At 50.5% G+C, this 13680-nt stretch overlaps 1 protein-coding gene across 13 annotated transcripts; it reads right to left on the bottom strand.

The window, feature by feature from the left end:
* Positions 1-22: 22 nt before the first annotated feature.
* On the bottom strand, positions 23-13473 carry LOC121660875. 13 transcript variants are annotated; one of them, XM_042020466.1, is made up of 21 exons: positions 12214-12328; positions 11516-12136; positions 7304-7486; positions 6883-7209; positions 6697-6802; positions 6103-6165; positions 5987-6028; positions 5559-5638; positions 5391-5481; positions 4455-4517; positions 4335-4376; positions 4088-4248; positions 3925-4004; positions 3801-3838; positions 2792-2832; positions 2650-2691; positions 2512-2556; positions 2362-2436; positions 2240-2280; positions 2111-2155; positions 23-2010 (listed from the first exon to the last, which is right to left on the bottom strand). In XM_042020466.1, exons 12-21 carry the CDS (start codon positions 4148-4150, stop codon positions 1818-1820), a joined length of 663 nt encoding a protein of 220 aa, XP_041876400.1. In that variant the 5' UTR covers positions 4151-4248; positions 4335-4376; positions 4455-4517; positions 5391-5481; positions 5559-5638; positions 5987-6028; positions 6103-6165; positions 6697-6802; positions 6883-7209; positions 7304-7486; positions 11516-12136; positions 12214-12328; the 3' UTR covers positions 23-1817. The 13 variants fall into 13 exon arrangements, with proteins under 13 accessions (XP_041876400.1, XP_041876397.1, XP_041876402.1 ...); XM_042020463.1 differs by having other exon boundaries at positions 6125-6165; XM_042020468.1 differs by lacking the exons at positions 6103-6165; positions 6697-6802; positions 6883-7209 and having other exon boundaries at positions 7343-7486.
* Between the last annotated feature and the right edge of the window lie 207 nt (positions 13474-13680).

The raw sequence follows: 13680 nt of genomic DNA, 5'->3' as shown, positions 1-13680 counted from the left end.
CCCCCCCCCCCCCCCCCCCCCATCTTTATTAGGGTTTTAGGGTTTATTCAACTTGATTGAATGGATTTTTGTATACAGAAACAACAATGTATACAAATAAAGTACAAATACAATCCATATACACACTGGTAAAAGTCCAATTTGCATACAGAGCAATATAGGGAAATGCAGCAGCAAACACAAATACAGACCAATACGGAGCAACACAAGCCAAATACATACCAATACAATATAACAATTATTCTATTTCTGGAAAACTTGCTACATTTTGTTTTATTGTTAGAGGAAACCCAAAACAACAGCACCACAGGGAGAACATAACAGTCATCCACCACACACACCTCTTTGAGCTTCCACACAACCCCACCATCATCTCAACCACTCTCCCCACCCAGGCCCCTCGGGAACAGGGTTCCCGGGAGCCTCCAAATTGTCCTGCCTGACAAAACCCCGGCACAGTCCGCACCCAAACCTTGGCGATGAACATCGCCTCGCAGACCGGCCAGGACCGAGGAAAACCCAGCTGGGGTTTTTTTATTCTAAATTTAAAAAATGTGTTGAAAAACCTCAAAGACAAAAACCATCCACACACAGTTAGAACCATTCCACACACACTCTCACAGGCAGACACAACCTCACACACACAGATACAGACAGTCACACACTCTTCAGCTTACACCCCAACTGCAGCCATTCATCAAAACACTCCACTGATGGAGATACTTTGGTACATCTCCCCCGGCTGCCGCTCCTCAACATTGAGCCGTAGATTCCGGGAAAATCCGTAGCGTCAGTGACCATGGAGATCCAAAGCCGCCTCGGGACCTGCGAGACAACGTGAGGCGGTCAGAGAGTGGCCCGTGGCTAGGAGTTATGCCCACACCAGACCCATAAATTTTCTGCCCAAAACCCCATAGAAAATAGATGAACCCTTAAGTTTTATGGCTGTTCTGCCTAACTGTGACTCTACGTGCCAGGGCAGGGCAGCTCCGACCCTAAGCGGCGCACAGACAGGCGGCACCCCAAATTAAGGAAAGATGACGCGAGGGCTCAAGATGAGTCTCCAGAAGATGAATTCTCGAGTGCAATACACTTAGAGGCAATGGAACCTACTGAAATACTGCAGTCACGGAGGGAGGGTCCGATACCCTCCCTATAGAAGTCCAAGGGAATGGCGTGTGAAAAGAAGCTGGTACCAAAACTGAGAAGGAAGATGGATGAGAACATCTTGTGTACTTTCTCCGGTCTCAAGAAGTAAAGATGCCAGAATAAGCCCCATCCGGGAAAGTAGGCAAGTAAGAGTACGGCCAATACAGCCCAGAACGACGCAAAAAAATCCCTGACGTGCAACAAAGCCCTGTGACACAGAGGACAATGGACACTACATAACATAGACACAACCTACAGAACAGAGACACAAGTTGAAACTGCCCAGCAGTTTCACCTGATGGACCCAAGATTCCTACTGCAAGATGAGCCAGAGGCTGATGATGCCAAAGGAAAGAAAGCTCTATGGCAATAGCACATGATGGTGAAACATAAGTACTTACAAGAAGTTAGTACCAAAGCTGTTAAGAGGATGCTCAAGCAGCTCAGGAGGCCTAGAGAAGAAGGCAACAACCGCTAGGGGACCGGGGCGATCGCTCCGGACCCAAAGGCGAGCTCCTCAGGCAAAAAAGATCCGCGATGACATCGAGACTCAGAGAAGGCCGATGACGTGAAGCTCGTGAGAACACAGAGACGGGTCGGAACCGTCCTGCCCGGCAAAAGGTCGGGCGATGCTGAGGAGAAACCCTCTCTCTTTACTTCCAAGGGGCCTATCCCGCTACGGCCCTCTCCTCTAAGCTAACTTCAAATGGCCTCCTGCAATTCCAAAGGGTTTTCCCTTGTCCCCACCACCGGTCCCAACACTTAGCTTTTGGAAGACGAGCCGACAAAATCCATCCTCGATGGAAATGAACACACAGGCGCCATGGATGTTGATACAGTCCCCAGGGTCTGTTTTGGTGGCTGTAAAAATTCAGAAAAAAAATTCAGACCGCAATGAGATGTCCCAAAAGTGACCCCTTGCACAAGGCCTCCCTCCCTCCTAAGGGCCGAGGCTCATCACCTACTGGCCGCTTCCAAACTTTGGCTCTGCAGCTGCTCACGGTACCTAAGACAACAAAACAGAAAACATCACTGTGGCCCTCGAGAATATTAATCCCGGGGCGTCCTCCACACCAATACCCCAGCTCACCTCAAATCTTCATCCGATTCCAGAGGCGGCCCAGAAAATAGCTGCAAAGCAAAAAGGTACATGCTTAGCGCACCGCCACATACCGCTCACCTATTACTTGCCCCACTTAAAGGCCAACTCACCTCATTGTCTCTATTTCTTGGCATGTCCAAGGCAGCAGCAGCAGCACCTGCAAAGAAACAAAGCAAAAAAACGTCCTGAAAGACTTTGAAATCACAACCTCCCCCCTCCAATTAAAGTACACTGCACCTATACCTTAAGCTTGCACCCACCTGGCTGCCAGCATCCCAGACCAGGACATCTTGCAGGTGGACCTCCTAAAATGCACAAAAAACAACAGATGCTTAGAGCTGCACCCGAAATTGATAACTGAGAAGAAAAACTAGTTCAGTCCACCAGTCACTGCCTACCTCACTCACTTGACCTTGATGGCTGAGATCCGGCTTGATCGCCTAAAAATCAAGACAAAGAACAATGCTGTAACACAGCCACCATTTACACTTGCCCCACAAACACAAATGGTGGCTGACCTTCCTGTGGGAACCCCCTCACCTGGTCCAGGGCGCTCTGCCACGGATTTAATCCCTCCGCATCTGAAAGAAAGCGACGACAAAAGTCAAAGGGCTGCATGAGAACTTAACAGCTCCAGCCATCTTGTGTCAATCTAGGAATACCATCTAGAGGCCAAACTACAGCCTACATCACAAATTACAAGTGCCCAGGCCTTGTCCTATTACACCCATGTGCCAGACCATGCAGCAGGGCAGAGCAGCTCCAGGCCAAATTCACGCAGACACCTGTGACACAGGAAAGGACAAAGGAGGGGATGGGATGAAGAGAGAAAACCCTCAGCGAGAAGAACGATCGCAAGGACCAAGAGAACAAGGAATGAGATGACTTAGGCAAGACCGACGGTGAGCCGACGAGGCTCGAAGAACCCTGGCAGAAGAAGGACTTATTCTGAGAACCGCAAAGACGGATGCCCAAGAATCATACAGTCAGAACCCTCTACCACTCTTCACATTCCGACAAGTCCTAATCCACTCTAATGGATCGTTGCAGCATACAGCTGTGAACACAGCTCAGAACAAGACCATGAAAGACATCCGACTCGACGCTTCTAAAGAGAGATGTGATTCTGATGCGCCTCCAAGCTCTCGAGTCAAAGGATTGATGGTATCGGCACCGGGTGGAGGAGCACCAAGAGCGGAGATGCTAAGAATAACACCCAGCGTTTCCAATAAGATTCTCAAAGGGCTAAGGCAAAAGACCTGCAACAGAAGATGCCCAAAAGACACAGAACATACAATAGAAAAGTGACACACACCAGGACTGCTCTGCTCACCTCGGCATTGTGATCAAAGGTGAGACTTGCCCTTTATGTGGCCTAAGGGGCCACTTCCTGGACATCCCCACCTCCAAAGCTGACTCAAAAATCCCTCCCGGCAAGCCCTGACCCAACACCTTGCTTTCATTCCCTCAGTGGATTGTAGCCCTCAACTTATCTCTCAGACATCTGGAGATGGGAATCCTCCTCAGGCACAACAGAAGGCCGGCTCACCCTCTGGGAAGCTCCTGTCGTCACCAGGCTGTTGTCTCCTAGTCAGCCACAATAAAGAAAACCAAACACCACTACAGGAACTTAGTGGCACGTCAGCCAAAGCCCCGACAATTCCACTACTCACCGTCTCCTAAGGAGGCCGGGGTCCTCGGACCACACGCTTCGGCCACGCTCCAAGGCCAACACCATCATCACAGGGTATGCCCGGGTTAAGAGGAGACAAGGTGTTGTGGCATTGCTGAAACTTGAGTGGACCCTCCCTCCTCCTCCCTCCCTCCCCGACTCACCGCAACTTCTCGGCCATGGATGTAGCAGAAGGTACCTCCGAAGAGAAAATGTAAAGGCTTCATTGCAGAGTCCCATAATACTTCCAGAGCGCTCACGACAGCGGCAAAGCGGGTCCGTCGGCTGGTCGGTGAGGAGGTTCGGCATAAAAAAAGTGGACCCCCTAAAACACACAAATGACAATAGATGCTTAGAACTGCACCAGAAATTGATAACTGGGCAATTACAACTCATTCTGTCACTGCTTACCTCACTCCATCAACCTTGACTGCTGCTATCCAGCTTTAGCTCCTGAAAGCAAAGACAAAGAATAGTGCTGTAACACAGCCACCATTAACACCTGCCCCACAAACACAAACAGTGACTGACCTTCTTGCGGGAACCCCCTCACCCAGTCTGGGGCACCCTGCCACAGATTTCATCCGTCTGCATCTGAAAGAAAGCGATGACAAAAGTCAGAGTCCTGCATGAGAACTTAACAGCTCCAGCCATCCTGTGTTAATCTAGGAATACCATCTAGAGGCCAAACTACAGCCTACATTACAAATTTCAAGGCCTTGGGACTTTCCCTACTACACCCATACACCAGACTACATGGCAGGGCAGAGCAGCTCCAGGCCAAACCCATGCAGGCACCTGTGACACAGGAAATGACAAACAAGGAGATGCGATGAAGAGAGAAAACTCTGGCAAGAGGAATGACGGCAAGGACCGAGAGAATGCGGAGCGAGATGGTCTCAGCGAGACCGACGAGGCTCGAAGAAGATGCTAACGGAAGGGCTCATTCTGAGAACGGCAAAGATGGATGACTGAGAATCATACAGTCAGAATCCTCTACCAGTCTTTGCATTCTGAAAAGTCCTAATCCTCTGTAATGGATCACTGCGGTGCACAGCTGTGAATACAGCTCAGAACAAGACCTCTGGCTCAATGCTTCTAAAGGGAGATGCGATTCCGATGCACATCCGAGCTCGTCGGTCAAAGGTCTCACGGTATCGGCACCCGGTCAAGGATGCTAAGGATGATGCCCAGCATTTCTGATAAGCTGGCCCCTCGAAGGGCTAAGGAAAAAGACCTAAGACACAAGATGCCCAAAAGACACAGAACATACAATAGACAGGTGACACACACCGGGACTGCTCTGCCCGCCTCGGCATTGTGATCAAAAGTGAGACTTGGCCTTTATGTGGGCTAAGGGGCCCCTTCTTGGACATTCCTGCCTTCAAAGCTGACTCAAAAATCCCTCCCGGCGAGGCCCGACCCAGCACCCTGCTTTCATCCCCTCTGTGGGTCATAACCCTCAACTTATCTCTCGGACATCTGGAATGTGAATCCGCCTCAGGTGCAAAATAAGGCTGCCTCGCTGTCCGGGAAGTTCCTGCCATCTCCTAGTCAGCTACAACAAAGAAAACCAAACATCAGTACATGAACTTAGTGGCACGTCAGCCAAAGCCTGACAATTCCGCTACTCACCATCTTCTAAGAAGGCCGGGGTCCTCTGGCAGCACGCTTCAGCCACGCTCCAAGGCTGATGCCATCGTTGCGGGATATGCCTGGGTTAAGAAGGGACAAGGTGCTGTGGAATTAGTTGAACTTGAGGGGACCCTCGCTCCTCCTGCATCCCTCCCTGACTCGCCGCAACTCCTCTGCCGTTGCCAAAGGTCACCTGCAAGGCACCTTGGAACAGAAAATGTAAAGGCTTCATTGCAGAGTCCCATGACACTTTGGGAGGGCTCACAAGGGTGGCGAGCCGGCTCTGTCGGCCGGTCAGTGAGGGGATTTGGCATAATACAAGTGGACCGCCTAAAACACACAAATGACCGTGGCTGCTTAAAGTCTAGAGTACCGGCACTCAGCACCTGAGCAATAACAACTTTTACCTTCCACCAGTCACCACTTACCTCACTCACTTGACCTTGACTGCTGCTATCCGGCTTTATCTCCTAAAAATAAAGACCAAGAATGGTACTATAACATAGCCATCATTTACACTTGCCCAGCACAGACAGTGACTGACCTTCCTGCGGGAATCCCCTCACCCGGTATGGGGCTCTCTGCCACCGATTTAATCCATCTGCATCTGAAAGAAAGTGATGACAAAAGTCAAAGGGCTGCATGAGAATTTCACGGCTCCAGCCATCTCATGTGAATCTAGGAGTATCATCTAGAGCCCAGCTACACCCTACATTACAAATTTCAAGTCCCCAGGCCTTGTTCTATTACACCTACGTGCCGGACTATGCGGCAGGGCAGAGCAGCTCCGGGCCAAACCCGTGCAAGCACCCGTGACACAGGAGATGACAAATGAGGAGACATGACAAGGAGAGAACACTCTCTGTGAAAAGAAAAACCGCAAGCACATCGAAGGGCTAAGGCAGAAGAGACAAGACGCCCAAAAAACATAACAATAGAGAGGTGACACGACACGCACCGGGATTGCTCTGCCCTGCGCACCTCTGCATTGTGATCAAAAGCGATACTTCCCTTTATGTGGGGGCTAAGGGGCCCCTTCTTGGGTATCCCCATCTCCAAAGCCAGCTCAAAAATCCCTCCTGGCAAGTCCCGACCCGACACCTGGCTTTCATACCCTCTGTGGGTCTTAGCCCTCAACTTATCTCTCAGAAGTCCGGGGCTGCGAATCCTCCTCGGGTGCAAAAGAAGGCTGCCTCGCCGTCCGGGAAGCTCCTGCCATCATCTGGCTGTTGTCTCTTGGGTGGCTGAGATAAAAAAAAACCCCAAACTTCAAGTCCTGAACTTAGTGGCACGTGGGCCAAAACCCTACAATTCCTGTACTCACCGTCTCCCAAGATGGCAGGGGTTCTCAGGCCGCACGCTTCGGCCGCGCTTTGAGGCCGACGCCGCCGTCGCAGGGTACACCTGAGTTAAGAGGAGACGAGGTGCTGTGGCATTGCGGAAACTTGAGTGGACCCTCGCTCCTCCCTCCCTCCCTGACTCACCACAGCTCCTCAGCCATTGCCAAAGGCAACAGGGAGAACACCTTCAAATGGAAAAGGCAACGGCTTTGTCTCAGAGTCCCGTGATGCTCGGGGAGGGCTCACGAGGGCAGCGAGCCAGGTCCGTCGGCCGGTTGGTGAGGGGGTTCAGCACAATACAAGTGGACCACCTAAAACACACAAATGACAGTGGATGTTAAGAGCTGCACCAGAACTTGGCACCCAAGCACTAACAACTGGTTCTTTCCACCAGTGACTTCTTACCTCACTCACTTGACCTTGACTGCTGCTATCTAGCTTTACCTCCTAAGAACAAAGACAAGGAACAATGCTGTAACATAGCCACCATTTACACTCACCCTGCAAACACAAACAGTGACTCACCTTCCTGCAGGAACCCCCTCAGCCGGTATGGGGTCCTCCGCCACGGATTTAATCCGTCTGCATCTGAAAGAAAGCAATGACGAAGTGCTGCATGAGAACTTAACAGCTCCGGCCATCCTGTGTCAATCCAGGAATATCATCTAGAGGCCAAACTACACCCTACATGACAAATTTCAAGTCCCCAAGCCTTGTCCTCTTACACCTATATGCCAGAGTATGCAGCAGGGCAGAGCAGCTCCAGGCCAGACCCATGCAGGCACCCGTGACACAGGTGATGACAAATGAGGGGATGCAACGAGGACAGAATTCTCAGCAAAAAGCGCGACCGCAAGCACATTGAAGGGCTAAGGCAGAAGACCGGCAACACAAGATCCCCAAAAGACACAGAACATGCAATAGACAACGCAACATGCACTCGGACCGCTCTGCCCTGTGCACCTCAGCATTGCGATCAAATGTGAGACTTTCCCTTCATGTGGGCTAAGGGGCCACTTCTTGTGTATCCCCATCTCCAAAGCTGACACAAAAATCCCTCCCAACAAGCCCCGACTCGATGCCCCGCTTTCATCCCCTCGACTTATCTCTCAGACGTCCTGGGATGTGAATCCACCTGGGATTTGCAAAAAAAGGCCGCCTCACCATCCTGGAAGCTCCTGCCATTGCCAGGCTGTTGTCCCTTAGATGGAAAATGTAATGACTTCATTCCAGAGTCCTGTAACACTTCCAGAGGGCTCACGAGGACAGCAAACCGGGTCCATCGGCCAGTCGGTGAGGGGTTTTGGTGTAATACAAGGGGACCACCTAAAACACACAAATGACAATGTCGATGCTTCGAGCTGCACCAGAACTTGGCACCCGAGGAATAACAACTCTTTCTTTCCACCGGTCACCGCTTACCTTGCTCACTTCACCTTGACTGCTGCTATCCAGCTTTACCTCCTAAAAATAAAGACAAAAAACAATGCTGTAACATAGCCACCATTTATACTTGCTCTACATAGACAAAGGTGACTAACCTTCCTGCAGGAACCCCCTCACCTGGTACAGGATGCCCTGCCATGGATTTAACCCTTCTGCATCTGAAAGAAAGCGATGACAAAAATCAAAGGGCTGCATGAGGACTTACCAGCTCTGGCCATCCTGTGTCAATCTAGGAATACCATCTAGCGGTCAAACTACACCCTACATTACAAATTTCAAGTCCCAGGGCCCTGTCCTATTAAACCTATAGGCCAGGCTATGCAGCAGGGCAGAGCGGCTCCGGGCCAAAACCAAGCAGGCACCTGTGACACAGGAGCTGACAAACGAGGGGACATGATGAGGAGAGAAAACTCTCAGTGAAGAACGACCACAAGCACATCGATGGGCTAAGGCAGAAGACATGAGATGCCCAAAGGACAGAGAATGCACAATAGACAAGGGACATGACATACACCAGGACTCCTCTGCTCTGCACTCATCAGCCTTGTCATCAAAACTGAGACTTGCCCTTTATGAGGCCTAAGGGCCCCCTTCCTAGACATCCCCATCTCCAAAGCTGACTCAAAAATCCTTCCCAGCAAGTCCCAACCCAGCACACGACTTTCATCCCCTCTCTGGGTGAGAGCTCTGGACTTATCACTCGGACATCTGGGGATGCGAATCCGCCTCGGGTACGGAAGAAGGCCGCCTCGCCGTCCTGGAAGCTCCTGCCGTCGCCGGGCTGTTGTCTCTTAGCTGGCTACAATAAAGAAAACCAAACAAACACGGGTGCATGAACTTAGTGGCACCGCAGCCAAATCCCAACAATTCCGCCACTCACCGTCTCCTAGGAAGGCCGGGGTCCTCAGGCCGCGCGCTTTGGCCACGCTCTGAGGCCGATGCCATCGGCGCAAGGTATGCCTGGGTTAAGAGGAGACAAGGTGGTGCAGCATTGCTAAGACTCGAGCGGACCCTCACTCCTCCCTCACTCCCCAACTCACCATAACACCTCTGCCGTTGCCCAAGGCTACCCGGATGGTACCTCCGAATGGAAAAGGTAAAGGCTTTGTCACAGAGTCCTGTAACACTTCCAGAGGGCTCATGAAGGCAGTGAGCCCAGTCCAGTCGGTCGGCAAGGGGTTTCGGCATAATACAAGCGGATCACCTAAAACACACAAATGACAATAGATGCTTAGAGCTGTACCAGAACTTGGCACCCAAGGAATAACAAGTGTTTCTTTCCACCGGTCACCGCTTACCCTGCTCACTTCACCTTGACTGCTGCTATCCAGCTTTACCTCCTAAAAACGAAGAACAATGCTGTAACACAGCCACCATTAACACTTGCCCTGCAGACACAAACGGTGACTGACCTTCCTATGGGAACCCCCTCACCCAGTCTGGGGCCCTCTGCCACAGATTTAATCCATCTGCTTCTGAAAGAAAGCGATGACAAAAGTCAAAGGGCTGCATGAGAACTTAACAGCTCCGGCCATCCTGTGTCAATCCAGGAATACCATCTAGAGACCAAACTACACCCTCCATTACAAATTTTAACTCCCTGGGCCCTGTCCTATTACACCTCTTTGCCAGGCTGTGCAGCAGGGCAGAGCAGCTCCGGGACAAACCCAAGCAGGCACCCGTGACACAGGAGATGACAAACGAGGGGATACAACAAGGAGAGAAAACTCTGGGCTAGATGATGACAAAGACCAAGACAATGAGGAATGAGATGACCTAGACAAGACCGGTGGTGAGCCGACGAGGCTCCAAGAACCCTGGCAGAAGAGGATGCTAACAGAAAGACTTAATCCAAGAACCGCAAAGATGGATGCCCGAGAATTGTACGGGCAGAATCCTCTAGCTGTCTTTGCATTCTTACAAGTCCTCATCCCCTGTAATGGATCATTGTGGTGCACAGCTGTCGATGCAGCTCAGAACAAGACCTGAAAAGACACCCGACTCGATATTGCTAAAGAGACGCAATTCTGATGAAGTTCCAAGCTCAAGAGTCAAAGGATCAATGGTATCAGCACCACACTGAGGAACACCAAGAGCAGAGATGCTAAGAATAACGCCCAGCATTTGTGATAAGCATCTCAAAGGGCTAAGGCAAAACACCTGTGACAAGATGCTCAAAAGACAGAGACACAAGGGACAAGTGGCGTGCACCAGGACTGCTCTGCCCTGCAGACCTCAGCATTGTGGTCAAACATGAGATTTTCCCTTTGTGCTGGCCTAAGGGGCCCCTTCTTGAACATCCCCACCTCCAAACCTGACTCAAAAATCCCTCCCGGCGAGTCCCAACTCAACACCCCGCTGTCACCCCCCTCTGTGGGTCACAAGCCTCGACTTAGCTCTCAGAGGTCCGGGGATGTCAATCTGCCTCGGGTGCAGAAGAAGGCCGCCTTGCCGTCCTGGAAGCTCCTGCCGTCACTGGGCTGTTCTCTCTCACTTGGCTACAATGAGGAAAACAAAACAAACATCAGTGCATGAACTTAGTGGCACCTCGGCCAAAACCCAAAAATTCCACTACTCACCTTCTAATAGGGCCAGGGTCCTCCAGCTGCACGCTTTGGCCGTGCTCCAAGGCAGACACTGTTGTTGCAGGGTATACCTGGATTAGGAGGAGACAAGGTGACGTGGCATTGCTGAGACTTGAGCGGACCCTCGCTCCTCCCCCCTCCCTGACTCACCACAACTCCCCAGCTGTTGACAAAGGCTGCTCAGAAAGACCCTTTGAATGGAAAAGGTGAAGGCTTGGTCAAAGCGACCCGTAATGCTTTCAGAGGCCTCACAAGGGTAGACAGCCAGCTCTGTCAGTGAGAAGGTCTGGTGTAATACAAGTGGACCACCTAAAACACACAAATGACAATGGATGCTTGGAGCTCTATCAGAACTTGACACCCACAGAATAAGAACTTGTTCTTTCCACCGGTCACCGCTTACCTTGCTTGTTTCACTTTAACTGCTGCTATCTGGCTTTACTTCCTAAAAAGAAACATAAAACCCAGTGCTGTAACATAGCCACCATTAACACGTGCCCTGCAAACACAAACAGCGACTCACCTTCCTGCAGGAACATCCTCACCCAGTGTGGGGCACCCTGCCACGGATTTATGCCATCTGCACCTGAAAGAAAGTGATGACAAAAGTCAAAGGGCTGCATGAGAACTTAACAGCTCCAGCCATCCTGTGTCAATCTAGGAAGACCATCTTGAAGTCCAACTACACCCTACATTAGAGATCTCAAAACCCAGGACCCAGTCCTATTACAGCTATAGGCCAGGCTATGCAGCAGGGCAGAGCAGCTCTGCACCAAACCCATGCAGGCACCAGCAGATGGCAAACAAGGGGGCACGACAAGGAGAGAAAAGTCTCGGTGAGGAGAATGACCACAAGCACACTGAAGGGCTGAGGCAGAACACACGAGATGCGAATAGAGACAGAATACACAACAGACAAGTGACACGACATGCACCGGGACTGCTCTGCCCTGCACACATCAGCATTGATGTGACCAAAAGTGAGGCTTTGCCTTCATGGGGCCTAAGGGGCCCCTTCTTAGACATCCCCATCTCCAAAGCTGACTCCATATTCCCTCCTGGCGAGCCCCAAACCGACATCCCGCTTGCATCCCCTCCACTTATCTCCCTTGGACATCCGGGGATGCGAATCCGCCTCGGGCAAAAAGCAAGCTGTCTCGCCGTCCTGGAAGCTCCTGCTGTCGCTGGGCTGTTCTCTCTTAGTCAGCTACAATAAAGAAAACCAAACATCAGAGCACGAACTGAGCGCCACCTGGGTCAGAACCCCACAATTCCTGTACTCACCGTCTCCTAAGAGGGCCGGGCTCCCGGGGCCGCACGCTTCGGCCGCGCTCCGAGGCTGACGCTGCTGTCACAGGGTACACCTGGGTTAAAGAGGAGACGAGGGGGTACGGCATTGCTGAAACTTGAGCTGACCCTCGCTCCTCCTCCCTCCCCGACTCGCTGCAATTCCTCTGCCGTAGCCAAAGGCTGCCCTGACAGCACCTTCAAATGGAAAAGGGAAAAAGCTCGGTCACAGAGTCCCGTAACACTTCTGGAGGGCTCACGAGGGCGGCGGGCCGGGTCCATCGCTTTTGTGTGTTTTAAGACGTGTAAATGCATCCTCTGCGCTTCAGGAAAAGCCTTAGGGGGGCCAGAATAGACACCTTTTCCTACCGTACAGCCCTCAAAACCCCTCCTGGTGCTTCCTAAACCGGTTACCCCGTGTTGGAATGAAAGCTCCTCTGGACTCACGCCCAGAGGGAAGCCAAAGCACAGGGGTTGAATTAAAACCTTTGCACAAGCTGAGATACATAAAGCCACACCAAAGTGAAATAGCAATATAAATTTTTTAGCTTTTAGGAGAAATATATGCTAAGTGTCTTAAACATTAAAAAGCTATAGCAGACACCTTAAACACAGTTCTTGCTGCAGCAGCGTTACCTTTTCACAAAATTCTTTACTTTAGACAAAACACAGATGGAATTACACTGCTCACATTTTTTAGATGGAGTGTTCACATAAACAATAAGAACCGACAGAAACTGCATACCCATATCTGTGCAATACCTATATAACACTTGTGTAAGGCTTATGAATGTTAGAATTAGACCAGGATAGGTTAAGAACAGAAAGACTAGAATTGTGTATTAATCTTATTCATCAGTTAGCAAATATAATCCACACTTCTACAAGAAAAAATAGAGTCTAAAAAATACTGTATAGAGTCTAAGAAATAGAGTATAGTATATATAGAGCATATAGAAGAAGCAGCTAGCTGTGCCTGCTGTTGCTGCTTGGCTTTATCATGTAACCCCCTTTGAACTCAGCCTTCAAGAAAGGTATAAGACTATGAAATAAAGAACTTCACAGAACAGCAGCCTCCTGTGCTCTTTTACCCTGCTCCAAGAAAGTAGAGTACCCTGTCGAAGGCTCAACAACCCTGCTCATGCTTCCTCTCCCAGTCACAATCCATGACTTACCTATCAGAAGCCTCAATTTCAGATGCCATTGTTGATGTGGGGCAGAGCCCTTTTGTGACACAATGAAGGGGCTGAAGAAATTTGAAGTTTCATACTCGAGGCAACCCAGAAGTTACAGTGCTCCTAAAACAAAACAAGAACAAAAAAAGAAATTATAAAAGCACCTTACTACCCCTGAGCACACAACCCAAAATTGACAGCTTAAATACTCCCTGTGTTCAATGCTATCTTCTTCCCAGTGTCTTTAATGCCTCTGTTGCTTTAGAGGCTAAAAGCACCCACTTGAAGA

Source organism: Corvus kubaryi, unplaced genomic scaffold (genome assembly GCF_017639235.1).
Source record: "Corvus kubaryi isolate FWS band 111438036 unplaced genomic scaffold, C.kubaryi_AGA036_p1.0 36978, whole genome shotgun sequence".
In the NCBI taxonomy this organism is placed as follows: domain Eukaryota; kingdom Metazoa; phylum Chordata; class Aves; order Passeriformes; family Corvidae; genus Corvus; species Corvus kubaryi.
This window is presented reverse-complemented; position numbering and strand designations above follow the sequence as displayed.

What these genes read in the sequence shown, in the direction of transcription:
- LOC121660875 (XM_042020466.1), bottom strand. Translation starts at nt 4,150, where the DNA reads ATGAAGCCTTTACATTTTCTCTTCGGAGGTACCTTCTGCTACATCCAT. An exon ending in TCTGGGATGCTGGCAGCCAG is followed by an intron (nt 2,437 to 2,511) that starts GTGGGTGCAAGC and finishes AAAGTCTTTCAG; the next exon opens with GACGTTTTTTTGCTTTGTTT. An exon ending in GAATCGGATGAAGATTTGAG is followed by an intron (nt 2,156 to 2,239) that starts GTGAGCTGGGGT and finishes TTGTTGTCTTAG; the next exon opens with GTACCGTGAGCAGCTGCAGA.